Raw genomic sequence first — 11,794 nt, 5'->3', positions numbered from 1 at the left:
ATCAGAGATGGAGGATACTATAGCTGAGGGCTTCAAGGGTCACAGACAGCTTCCATATGCACATTGGATTATATTCCTGATGCTCTAGTCTGTGTAGGTTCGGACCCTAGAGATGGTTGCCAAGTACAGAGGTGCCACCATAGAGTTTCCTGCTTATAACATGGCACAGAGGATCCGGCACAGCACACCATAGGCACCCACTCGTCCTAGTCGTCGTCCAGATGTTCTAGAGTCAGCAGCTCAGTAGGATGAGATCATCAGAGGCATAGCCGCTACTGAGGAGGAGCAGCTTGAGGCACAGCAGGAGATGACTGAGTCCAATGACAGCTCGGATGATGACTATCAGCCGATTCCTAAGATGCCTCCATGCAGACATGATGTAGAGGCCGGCAGTTCCAGCTCAGCTCCTCCTGCACCACAGACTGACCCCGCTCTGATTTCTATTCTTGAGCGGATGCAGCAGGATCAGGCATGATAGGCTTAGGAGACTACTGCCAACTTCGCACAGTTTCAGGCTCGTTAGGATGAGTTCCAGTAGCAGCAGCTTCTTCAGCAGCAGCAGCAGCAGATGCATCAGCAGCAGTTACTCATGCAACAATAGCTTATGGGATTCATGCAACATGTAGTAACAGCACTTGGGGCCCTACAACCACAGCCTTCACCCTAGCTTGCTCAGCCTGCTACCACCACGATGACTCCAGCAGTACAGCCCAGTGGGCTTTAGAGTCAGGGAAAGCCTCTAGCTTCTTTTGCTTCACCCACAGTTCAGGTGTCTCAGTGGTTGTCCTCACCAGTGGTTGCCCCATAGTTCACTCCATATCATACGGGCTTCTCACCGGATCAGTCTTCCTCACTTTTTGTGCCTAACACGTCAGTCTCTAGGAGTCTTGGAGCATCCTTCAGTGAGTTGACCGGCATGCCTACACCTCCACATATGCATGCCGCCGGTCCTTCTACAGCAGTTCTAGTTGTCATGACTACTCAACGGCTCCCCTCGTCTGTCATCTCTTTAGATCCTACGACAGACATACCAGCAGCTTCATAGGCAGCATCTGCCCTAGCTTAGACCTAGACCGCTTCAGCAACACTTCCTGCTATAGAGGGTCAGTCAGTACAAAGCTTAGGGTCAGATGATGATGGCTCTCAGTTTCATCTTGCTCCACGTACTTTAGCGCTCGACTCGTCCGCTGCAGCCCCACCATCTGACCCTTAGGTTTTAGTGTTTGACGCCAAAGGGGGAGAGGGTTCAAGTATGTAGACTCAGGGGGAGCGACTTTTAGGGGGAGCTAGTTATCTATTATTAGCTTACTATATACATTTGTAGTTTTATCTGTGTGATATACTATTACTTCTATGCATTCATGTGTTACTTTCATGCATATTATTATATCTATGTGATAGTGATATCTACATGATTGTGATATATGACATGTGTGCTCTCTACTTTACACTATTTATATGTCATATCACTTGTGTTATGCTCATATGCCTTTGCTTCCGCTTTTTTACTCTGATGCAACTGAGCTTTGTTACTTGTACTCTTGTTTAATTCATATTCTTTGAGTACATTGTGTTGACTTGGGTCATATAAGCTTGACTAACACTTTTGTTCTTATCGACAAAAGCTTATATGAACCAAGCTTGTCAAAAACCTCACTCTTTTACATACTCGAGGTGGTATTGTCATCAATCACCAAAAAGGAGGAGATTGAAAGCATCTAGGCCCCTAGTTGGGTTTCGGTGATTAATGACAATACAAGATTACTATGACTAACGTGTGTTTTACAGAGATAAGTAAGTTAGGTCATGGTAATGGAGATCAATTGGGCAATCAAGGTTGTCATGCCCCTACGATGGAAATCATTTCAGTTTTCAAAGGATGGACGACAAGGTTAAGGATGACTAGTTCTAAGTGTCGATTGGAGTTGGAGTGACACTTAGAGTAGTTTAGGACTTTGTTTTTTCCTTTGGCCATACTATAAAGGGGGTATGGATGGGTAGCTTGACCTAGGTGAGTCTAGTGAGTTAGGTGTGGTGCACACTTATTAAAACTAGCTCTAGGTAGCTCCTATGAATGCCTAAGATCCTTTGGAGCAAACTTCATTCACATATGATCGAGAGTTAGAAGTGAATGGAGGGTCAAATGCTAACCGGACGCTGGCCCCGGTGTGACCGGACACTGGCCGCAGGGTCTAGTCGGTTCATTTGATCAAGCAGATTGTGTTCGATGCGACCGGACGCTGGAGAGGTCAAGTGACCAGACGCTGAAAGGCAGCGTCCGGTCGACTACAGTAAGGTTCCAGTAAGGGTTTAATGCGATCGGACACATCCGGTCAGTAGTGACCGGACCCTACCAGCATCTGGTCAACACATTTTCACTGGTTCGTGGGTTGAACTGACTGGAGCGTCCGGTCAACACGACCAGAGCATCCGGTCACCCCGCAGAAGCTTATAACGGTTCGTTTTTCAGGCTGCCTTATAAATAGAAGCTCCACTCGTGTGTGGAGTTACTTTTGCTCATTACAACAGCTGAGAAACATGTTTGTGACTGCTAAGAAGAGCAAGGTCCTAGTGAGGTGATTGAGATTCAAGAATCCAAGAGAGTAGCCTCATTAGTGAATCAAGAGTAGCCAAGTGTGCATCCATCTTCTCATTAGGCTTCGTATGGTCAAGTGAGAGTTTATGCTTGTTACTATTGGTGATCGCCATCACCTAGATGGCTTGGTGGTGATTGGGAGCTTGGTGATCACCCGGTGGAGCTTGTGGGTGACCCAACTCAAGTTGTGAGCGGCTTTGGGTGATTCGCCACGACAGAGTGTCGAAGAATCAACCCGTAGAGAGCACTTGATCCTTGCGTGGATCAAGGGGGAGCTACACCCTTGCGTGGGTGCTCCAACGAGGACTAGTGGGGAGTGGCGACTCTCCGATACCTCGGCAAAACATCGCCGTGTTCCTCTCTCTCTCTCTCTATTTACTTTGAGCATTTACTTTGAGCAATTCAATACTTGTTCTTACATTCATAGAATTGCCATGCTAGAGTAAGTTTGGAACATAGGTTGTAAGTCCGTTGTGCGTTAGATTAATAGAAACACTTTTCTAGGCACAAGGGGTTAATTGGGCTAACCGTAGGATTTGATTATTGCAAGAAAATTTTGAATTAGCCCAATTCACCCCCCCTCTTAGGCATCTTGATCCTTTCACTTGCTCTATCCCGTGTTTTCTTGGGTGTTTCAAGTAACTTTTACTTTTAGTTGTTGCACATTCATTCCACCTTTGTTGAAATAGCTCTCGATTACCTGTTGCAACATAATTGTCGTTCTTGGTGTAAATTTCAACACATGTGATGACATATGATGCGCATATAATTTAGCTAGCAAGCTAAAAAATACCAAATAAGAGGATTATGAAAATCTAGTGTCACCTTTTTTTAATTTGTCCCTGCCTCTTGTACATGTTGCACATTCATTTTTTAGTTGTTGAAGTAGCTCTTGATTATCTGTTGCATGTGTATTCCTGAATTGTTTCATTGTTTTTCAGATTCAGAATTTTGCAACCACAACACTAAAACATGGGGTCCTCAAAACTGATGTGTCTTGTTTTGACTGGATCTACCCTATAGGATATCCTAAACAAAAGAATTTGTATATTTCTAATTTAGCATGTCCCTCCTTGTCATTATCGCCTAATGATTGGATGTTCGCATGTTTTATTGTTCCTTTTTCTTAAAAGGTTTGAATGTGGGTTGTACACAATGGATTATATGGACACATGGGATGGCAAGAAGATTGTAGCTTCATCACTTGAGAAAGTATGGGTTTCCATTCTAAAATTTCTTATTTTTGCAACTCCTATGTTTTTCTCTAAATATGCTTGCTCGGTTTTGCTATTCTTTCTTTTTTTCATTATCTCTTTGCCCAGGGGTCGGTGCTAGAGTATAGGAAGCATGCTGCTGCACTACTCCTTCTATCATAATGAAATGTGGTTAAGCTAGATGACTTTGTGAAGAAGTATGATGCCAAAAAGACCTAATCAAGTTGATGCTATGTACCTTTGGAGGTGTCAGGAGAACAATGTGCATTAAAACACCAGAATTCTTGTAAATATGGAGTCCTGTTATGCTATGTGGCAATATGTGAATGCCTGTAATCTTAGGTCATCGTACCCTGGAAACATCCTAGCATGATGTTGATCTACTTTTGGTAGCAAATAAAGTCTGCTAGTGTTGCAATGTTGTGTACTGTGAACATCTTTCTAAAAATATTGGTTAGTTCTTTAGCTTGTGTTGCAACATTTCTTTTTCTATTGGTCCATGCTTGTCAATGTTTGGCCACTTTTGCAACAATATTGACCATTTGCACGATCTGGTAGTCAACCTTTGCTTTTGTATTGCCACAATTTCATATGTAACAGTAGTGAGACTCGGCTGTTTCATTAGAGCATTTTAGATGTAACAGTAGTCAACCTTTGTTGTTGCATGGCCACATTTTTCAGATGTAACAGTAGTGAGACTTGGTTATTTCATTAGAGCATTTTAGATGTAACAGTAGTGAATTTATGTTGTTTCATTAGAGGATTTTCAGATGTAACAGTAGTCAGACTCGGTTGTTTCATCAAAGCATTTCAGATGTAACAGTAGTGAATTTTTGTTGTTTTCATGACCACATTTTTCAGATGTAACAGTAGTGAGACTCTACAATTTCATTAGAGCATTTCAGATGTAACAGTAGTGAAATTATGCTGTTTCATGACCACATTTTTTCAAATGTAACATATGATTTAGTTACTTGCAACATATAATTTAGGTACTTGTAACAGACCGCTACTACCAATTCAACATGGTCGATTAGAGTCTCAGAAAATGGCATAACAGAACATCAATGTGCTTTTTGCCATACTTCACCACATGCAGTTGTCTTTTGCCACGGGTAGTCTTTAGGGTACATCCACTCAAACTTTGATACATCACATTTGAGAATGCCACTTGCAAGAGCAGCAATTAATTGTATTGTAAAATGATATAAATTAAATTAAAAATGATCTAGTGCTATGACCTAATTATGAAAAAGAACTCAAACTAGAGCTTCAACTCCGTTTCTTTCATTGCTTTTAGTATCTCTTGTGTTATTTGCATGTTTGAACGCTATGCCCGTCTTCATGGCAATTGGAGCATGGGGGAGGTTTCTTACTTTCCTTCTTCTTCTTTGATTTTCTCTTCTTTATAGCTTTCTCCCTCACTTGTTGCACAATGCTCTTCTTCCTTTCCACTTTATCCTTTGGCCTTCCTGGTGGATCATTAGCAGGAGGGTTGTTCTCCATGGTTATGTTGACCGTCCTTTGTTCTTGTCATTCATCTACTTCCATACTTGTTGCACTTTCGATTGCCTTAACATCTTCCCAAACATTGTATGTCCCTTGTGAAGCAATTTTATACTTGTTAGGAGCAAAACAAGCATCTGCTGCTAGCCCACTTATTTTTCTACACAATGCATTATATCTGAGCTTGTTGGTTGCAGAACACCAAAACAAGCTTTAGGTGACAAGAGGTTTTCACTGATCTTAATGGTTGCTTCCTCTAACCATCTTCTAAGCAAGTATTTCTCTAGAATTTATTCTACATCGCAGCTGGTGAATACTTTTAGAATGTGGGGACATAAAAGTCCATCTTGCTCAAACATATTGCAGGTGCATGAATATGTTGTTGCATTATCTTGGGCTGAAACGTTGTAGGTTTTCCATGTTAGCTGACCACATCTGCGCACTTGTTTCAATATCTCTATGGAAACACCTTCACCCTCTATAGTGACCTGCCCCTTCTTGCATGATGCTGAGTCACGTAACAACTCCTAGAATCTGAAGAAAACACTCCTAGTGTAGAAGCGAGCAGCTTGCTTCTCAAATGCATATCTCCCCCAAAGCGGTGGTTCTGAAATCTCAACCTTGCAACCTTCAAGATTCTCTTTCTCATTCCTTGTGTCCATGATGTACTCATATTGTGTTACAAATTGTAGCACCAAATCTTATGGATGCACTAGCTTCTTGAAGAGTGAATTCATACTTTCCAACCTTTTTGTAGTGCTTGTGAAAGGGCAGAATGATTTCCTGAAGTATGCTGGCACCCACATTGTCCTAGCAATTGACATGTTCTGAAATGCCACATTATTATGCAGGTTTTACTTCTCCAAGCTATGCCACATGAGTTCAAATTCTTCTGGCATTTCAGTATGATTAATGCAAGAATCGAACTCATTAGAAAATTCTTCACTAGAGTTGATCAGCCAACCAAGTTTCTCACAAGCCTTGTTCACTACATAAAATTTACAGCATCTATGTACAGCATCATGGAACACCAGCGCTATTGCAGCCTTCATGGCCTTATCTTGGTCAGTCATTATATTCCTTGGTTCGAGCCCACCCATTGCTTCTTTTAAAGTTCAGAATACCCAGACAAATGATTCAATCGTTTTGTCCGGAAGCAAGGCACAACCAAGCAATATGCTCTGCATATGGTTGTTCACACCAACTATCGGTGCAAATGGCATGTTGTACCTATTAACACAAAAGGTTGTGTCAAAAAAGATATAATCCCTGAAAGTCTTGTACATCTCCCTTGTCCTTCCATCCACCCAAAATAGGCCCGTAACAAGATTGTCACTATCAATCTTCACCGCATAAAAAAGGTTGGACTCTCAGACGGCTGCTTCTGGAAATACTCCAATGTTGCTTCCATATCTCTTAAATGAACTCCCTTCCTCAGGTGACTCCTCAAGTTTGAAACATCCTTGCTGTTGTACGACAAGTTCCCAATCCCACCATGGAAATCAGAAAGCACAGCCATGATTTGCATGGTGCTAATGTTCCTATGGTGGAGTGTCTTCAGAAGCTCATAATCTACAAACGAAATGCGCCGGTGGGACCTTAGTTGTTTCCTTCTTCCAATCTGCTTCACCAAGGGATGTGTGTGTTCTGCTTTCATCACAACCACTCTCCATTTACCCTCTCGAAGACCAACTACCATATGTGCCTTGCAGTCGTATTTCTTGACAGTGCTGCACTTCTTTGAAGTTGTGGTCAGTACAGCCGAAGAACTCTTCTTCTTTGAGGCCTTAGCTTGTGCTACATCTTTGGTCGAGCTTTTCCTCTTTGAGGCCTTAGCTTTTGATACATTATTGGTTGCCGTGCTAGTTAAAGTGTTGTCATCCTGCTCACTATCTGGCCTTCTGGCATGTGTGCACTTAAATTCCTTCCTAATAAGCTCCTTAGTAATAGTACCGTTCTTTGATGATGCAACCCGGATACTGAAACCCATTTTAAATGCATAAGCATTGTAAACTCTCCTCGCTTCTTCAACACTGTCAAATTCCATCCCCACAAATGGCACAACAGGCTGTGAACACACAACATCTTATTCATGGTAAACTTCTTCTTCATATGACACATCCACATCAATATAGCCTTGCACATCAGTGGCATTGTGGAGACACTCTGATTGATATCAATTTTACCTTGGTCCTGCAAAACAATGTTGCAAAAGTTTTAAGCATGACACACATATGCAACATCCGTAAAGGAAACTAATGAAACAATGCTTGATGTAGTAAAAAAATCTTACTTCAGCAACAATTCCACGTGATGTATGAACAATTGTGTGACTGCAATTGTTATTGCTCGAGCTTACGGTATTTTGTGGCAGTCCAACAAATGTTTGTTGTTGCATGCTAGCACTATTTACATCCTGCATATACCCCATGTTGCAAACTGCATAAGTAGATGTTTCACGTGCTATAATTCTATGTTTCCTTGGTACAAACATGAAGACAAGCAACCATGGATTAGATCAAATAAACACGATAAATACATCATAAATTCGAGGTCATCCTGCTTTACACCCATTGTTGCAAACTACATAAGTCGATGTTTTACGTTCTATAATACTCTGTTGCAAATAATAATTTGCATACAGTCTGCTACAGATAAGAACAAGGAACTATCCACTATTGCAGGCATAGGTCGGAAGAAGCTAGAAATCGTAGATCTTACCTCAGCCACGCCATGAACAGATATGGGAACGCTCTTGGAATTGGCAGCTGTGAGATCTCCATCTAATCGGCGAACTAGTAATCTGCTGCTCGAAGCACCTCCTCCATGAGTTTGCTTGAACAAATTCGTCGAATCGTTTGCAACGATTGGGGGTGGGTGATGTGCATAGGGATGATTCTCTAGGGGAAACTCAATTTGTTGCGGTAGGTGAGACATTGGGGATCGATTGTTGCAACGATTGTCGATCGGCACGCGGCGCGGAAGAAGCGGCGTGTGCGGCATGGAAGAAGCCGCGCTCAAGCGGCGCGCGCGGCGGGGAAGAAACACGGTCGACCGGAGCAGCATGCGAACAGAAGAAAGGGAAGCGAGATTTCTGGACCATTCAGTACACAAGCTGTGTGCTAGACTTGCGTCCACAGAACCGTCCGATGCATCAGTATCCATCAGACGTCCGGACGCCGGCGCTCCCTGTCCAAATTCCATCCATTACAAGAAAGTAGTAACAGTGAACGCTTATGATCTCGCAACTTGGGTTCGTCCATCATCCGTGACGCTGTCTTAGGCTGACACATTAGCAAGTGACACAGGAGTACAGGAAATGCATCCGAGTGTCCACTCTGACGTCCTCCCTGTTGTCACCGTGTTTCCAGAAATGTGGAATAGAGCAAGGGATGGCGGCCTACCTGTTTAAACTCAACGTTCACAACGTCTATTTCATGGGGAAAGAGGCAAAGAGCAGACAAGACCCAACAGGGCAGATGCTGCATTGCTGGTGAGCTTGCAAGGCACAGTTGCTCAACAGAATCGCTTTCCTGAAGCAGTATCGGTGAATTAATTTGCCTGCTCAATTTTTCAGAAACACAAGATCCACGGTGAAAATAGGCATGTGCTACATCGAGACGAGCTCTATAATTGTCGCCTGTGGCCCAGACGACAGACGAAAAAATATCTCAGAAGAACATGCTACCACCACGGGTCAGACCAATGGTTCTCGCTCCTGCGCTCCTCGTCGTGGCGGCGCTCCTGGCCGGGGCCGGGGACCTGCACCCGGTCGTGCTCGTGCCGGGGTACGGCTCCAACCAGCTGGAGGCGATGCTGACGGCGGCGTACGAGCCCCCGGCGCCTGCCTGTGCCGGCGCCGCGGACCACGGCTGGTTCCCGCTCTGGCCAAACCACACGGCGATGCGCGATGCTAGCCAGGTCCCCTGCTTCGCCGACCAGATGAGCCTCGTCTACGACGCCGGCGCCGACGACTACCGCGACGCCGTCGGCGTCGCTACCAGGACCCCGTACTTCGGCTCCGCGCGCGCCCTCATCGGGTGAGCCTGAGCCCTACGTTCCACCCACCGCACACCTGTCTCGCGTCACTTTCCGTCCTAGCATACACTGTCACGTTTTCACCGGCAGCCTGGGGCTGCCGTGCTGGTCCCACTCGATGCGTGTGACAGGACTGACGCATATGCACGGTCGCTTTGTATCCCACTGCCAGGTGGGACAGGCTGGTGCAGCAGCTGGAAGGCATGGGCTACCGCGACGGCGAGACGCTCTACGCCGCGCCGTACGACTTCCGCTACGCCGTCGCGCCTCCCGGCCACCCGTCCGCGGTGGGGGACCGCTACTTCCGCGACCTCGGGCGCCTCATCCAGGCGAGCCGCCTCAACCAGGGCCGCCCGGCCATCGTGGTCGCGCACAGCTTCGGGTGCGCGCTCACCTACCAGCTGCTCCTCTCCCGCCCGCTCGCCTGGCGCCGCCGCTACGTGAAGCGCGTCGTCCTCCTGGGTCCCGCGCTCGGCGGCTTTGCCGCGGGGATGTACGTCCTTAGCGCCGGCATGGACTACGGCCTCCCGAACGTCACGCGGCCGACGATGCTCCGGCTGGCGCGGAGCCAGCAGAGCGCGCTGTGGCGCCTGCCCACGCCGCTGGTGTTCGGGGACCGGCCAATGGCGGTGACCAGGACCGCGACCTACTCGGCGCGCAACATGTCGGAGTTCCTCGAGGCCATCGGCTTCGCTGAAGGAGTGCGGCCGTACTTGACGCGGGTGCTGCCGATGTGGGAGGCGCTGCCGGCGCCGATGGTGCCGGTGACCAGCGTCATCGGGTTCGGTGTCAGGACGCCCGAGACGTACGTGTTCGGGACCGATGGGCTCGAGGGGGAAGCCGAGGTGCTTTACGGCGACGGCGACGGGGACATCAACATGGTAAGCCTGGCGGCTGTCGAGAAATGGTCGGAGGTGGAAGGCCAGGTCTTGAAGGTCGTTAGGTTGCCCGGTGTCCATCACGAAGGTTTCTTCAGTACCGATTTCGCTGTGAAGAGCATAATTGCTGAGATATCGGAGGCAGGAGAGAGTATAGAACAGATCGGCGTTGTATCGTGTGAGCAAAAATGTAGTGATTACTGAAAATAGGTGGTCGGATCCTAAAACTTGTCGCGCCTGAGGATTGAGAATTTGAGATGAAATTATAGGAGTACTAGTGTGAACTGTGTTAGTCACGTGTGAAGATTTACATGCGTTACATTGCATGTACTTGTGCTTGTCTATGTTGAGACGGACTTACAAAAAGAAGAAAAAAATGTCCTAGCCCGGAGCTTAATTTGGTCCAAATCAAAATTTTCCTTCAACCAGTTTTCTAAATCATTTCCACACACATACACATTTCAATTTCAGGAGAGGACTTGTTTGTAGGGTCTGAGCTGGTCATTAGATGAAAAAAGTCTCTTTTACCAACTTCAACTATAGTGGTATGATTTTCCTCTCAAATCTAAAACCAGATAACTTAGAACAATTCTAAAAGACTTTCTATATCCTTCCTAATTTATAGAAATATAAATTTTAGCGAAAAATATTCTCTAACGACATTTTTAATTGGATCTCCAAATATAGACATCATGTATTCTGAATTTCTCGCTAGCCAAAGATGAAGAGCGATGATGGCTCTCTAGAGTGAACAGAAGATATAGAAAAGTTGTTGGAGAATACAAAGATATAGAAAGCGATTTTACTCAAATTACTCTCTAAATGATGATTTATATCGTAAATTTTAGAAAGACTCTAGGAGATGCTCTTACCTCTCAACTCTCAAGACCATTTAAATTACCTCTAGGTTAGATGTGTTTTTGGAGGCGGTTTCAACTTTCATATTTAATAACCACGTGTAAAAACATGATAATATTTTTTAAATGATGAAAAATGCCTCTAAGCCCTTAAAAATCTAAGGAAAATCCTAGAGATAGACTAGGACATGAAATGAAATAAAATATTTAGAGCACATGAAAATATATTTAGAACCTTAACAAATCAGATTTAGCTCTAAAAAATATGAACAACATAATAATCTCAAAAATTCCTAAAACAATCTAATCAATGTCTAATGTATTTTCATAACTTGTCCAACAAAAATATGAGATGCAACTAGCTTGAATGCAATGATGAATGCATTAATAGTGGTTGCATCTGATTTTATTGTTGTGGAAACTTTTGAAAACGTGCTTAGACATTGATTGAAATATTTTAGGAATTGTTTGGATTTTCTTATGTATTTTTTGTATTTTTCTAGAGCTAAATCTATTTTTGGAAGTTTCTATAGATATTTTCAAGAGTTCTACATAAATTTTTTATTTGTCATGTACCAATCTATATATCTAGAATATTATCCTCTAATTTGTAGAAGTTTAGGGACATTTTTCTAGTTTCAGAATTTTATCATATACTTTATTGGGGTTCTAACAAAAAGGATGAAACCACCGTCGACCACTTAT

At 44.3% G+C, this 11,794-nt stretch overlaps 1 protein-coding gene and 1 pseudogene across 1 annotated transcript; one reads left to right on the top strand and one right to left on the bottom strand.

Moving 5' to 3' along the window:
- Positions 1–232: 232 nt before the first annotated feature.
- LOC136467564 (protein FAR1-RELATED SEQUENCE 5-like) lies at positions 233–7,363 on the bottom strand (annotated as a pseudogene).
- Positions 7,364–8,893: 1,530 nt separating this feature from the next.
- On the top strand, positions 8,894–10,516 carry LOC136503465 (lecithin-cholesterol acyltransferase-like 1). Its single transcript, XM_066498540.1, has 2 exons — positions 8,894–9,356; positions 9,527–10,516. Exons 1-2 carry the CDS (start codon positions 8,998–9,000, stop codon positions 10,434–10,436), a joined length of 1,269 nt encoding a protein of 422 aa, XP_066354637.1. The 5' UTR covers positions 8,894–8,997; the 3' UTR covers positions 10,437–10,516.
- Positions 10,517–11,794: the final 1,278 nt, after the last annotated feature.

The sequence above is a fragment of the Miscanthus floridulus genome, chromosome 1 (assembly GCF_019320115.1).
Source record: "Miscanthus floridulus cultivar M001 chromosome 1, ASM1932011v1, whole genome shotgun sequence".
NCBI lineage: Eukaryota > Viridiplantae > Streptophyta > Magnoliopsida > Poales > Poaceae > Miscanthus > Miscanthus floridulus.
The sequence above is the reverse complement of the archived record's forward strand: the minus strand, read 5'-3'. Positions and strand labels throughout refer to the sequence as shown.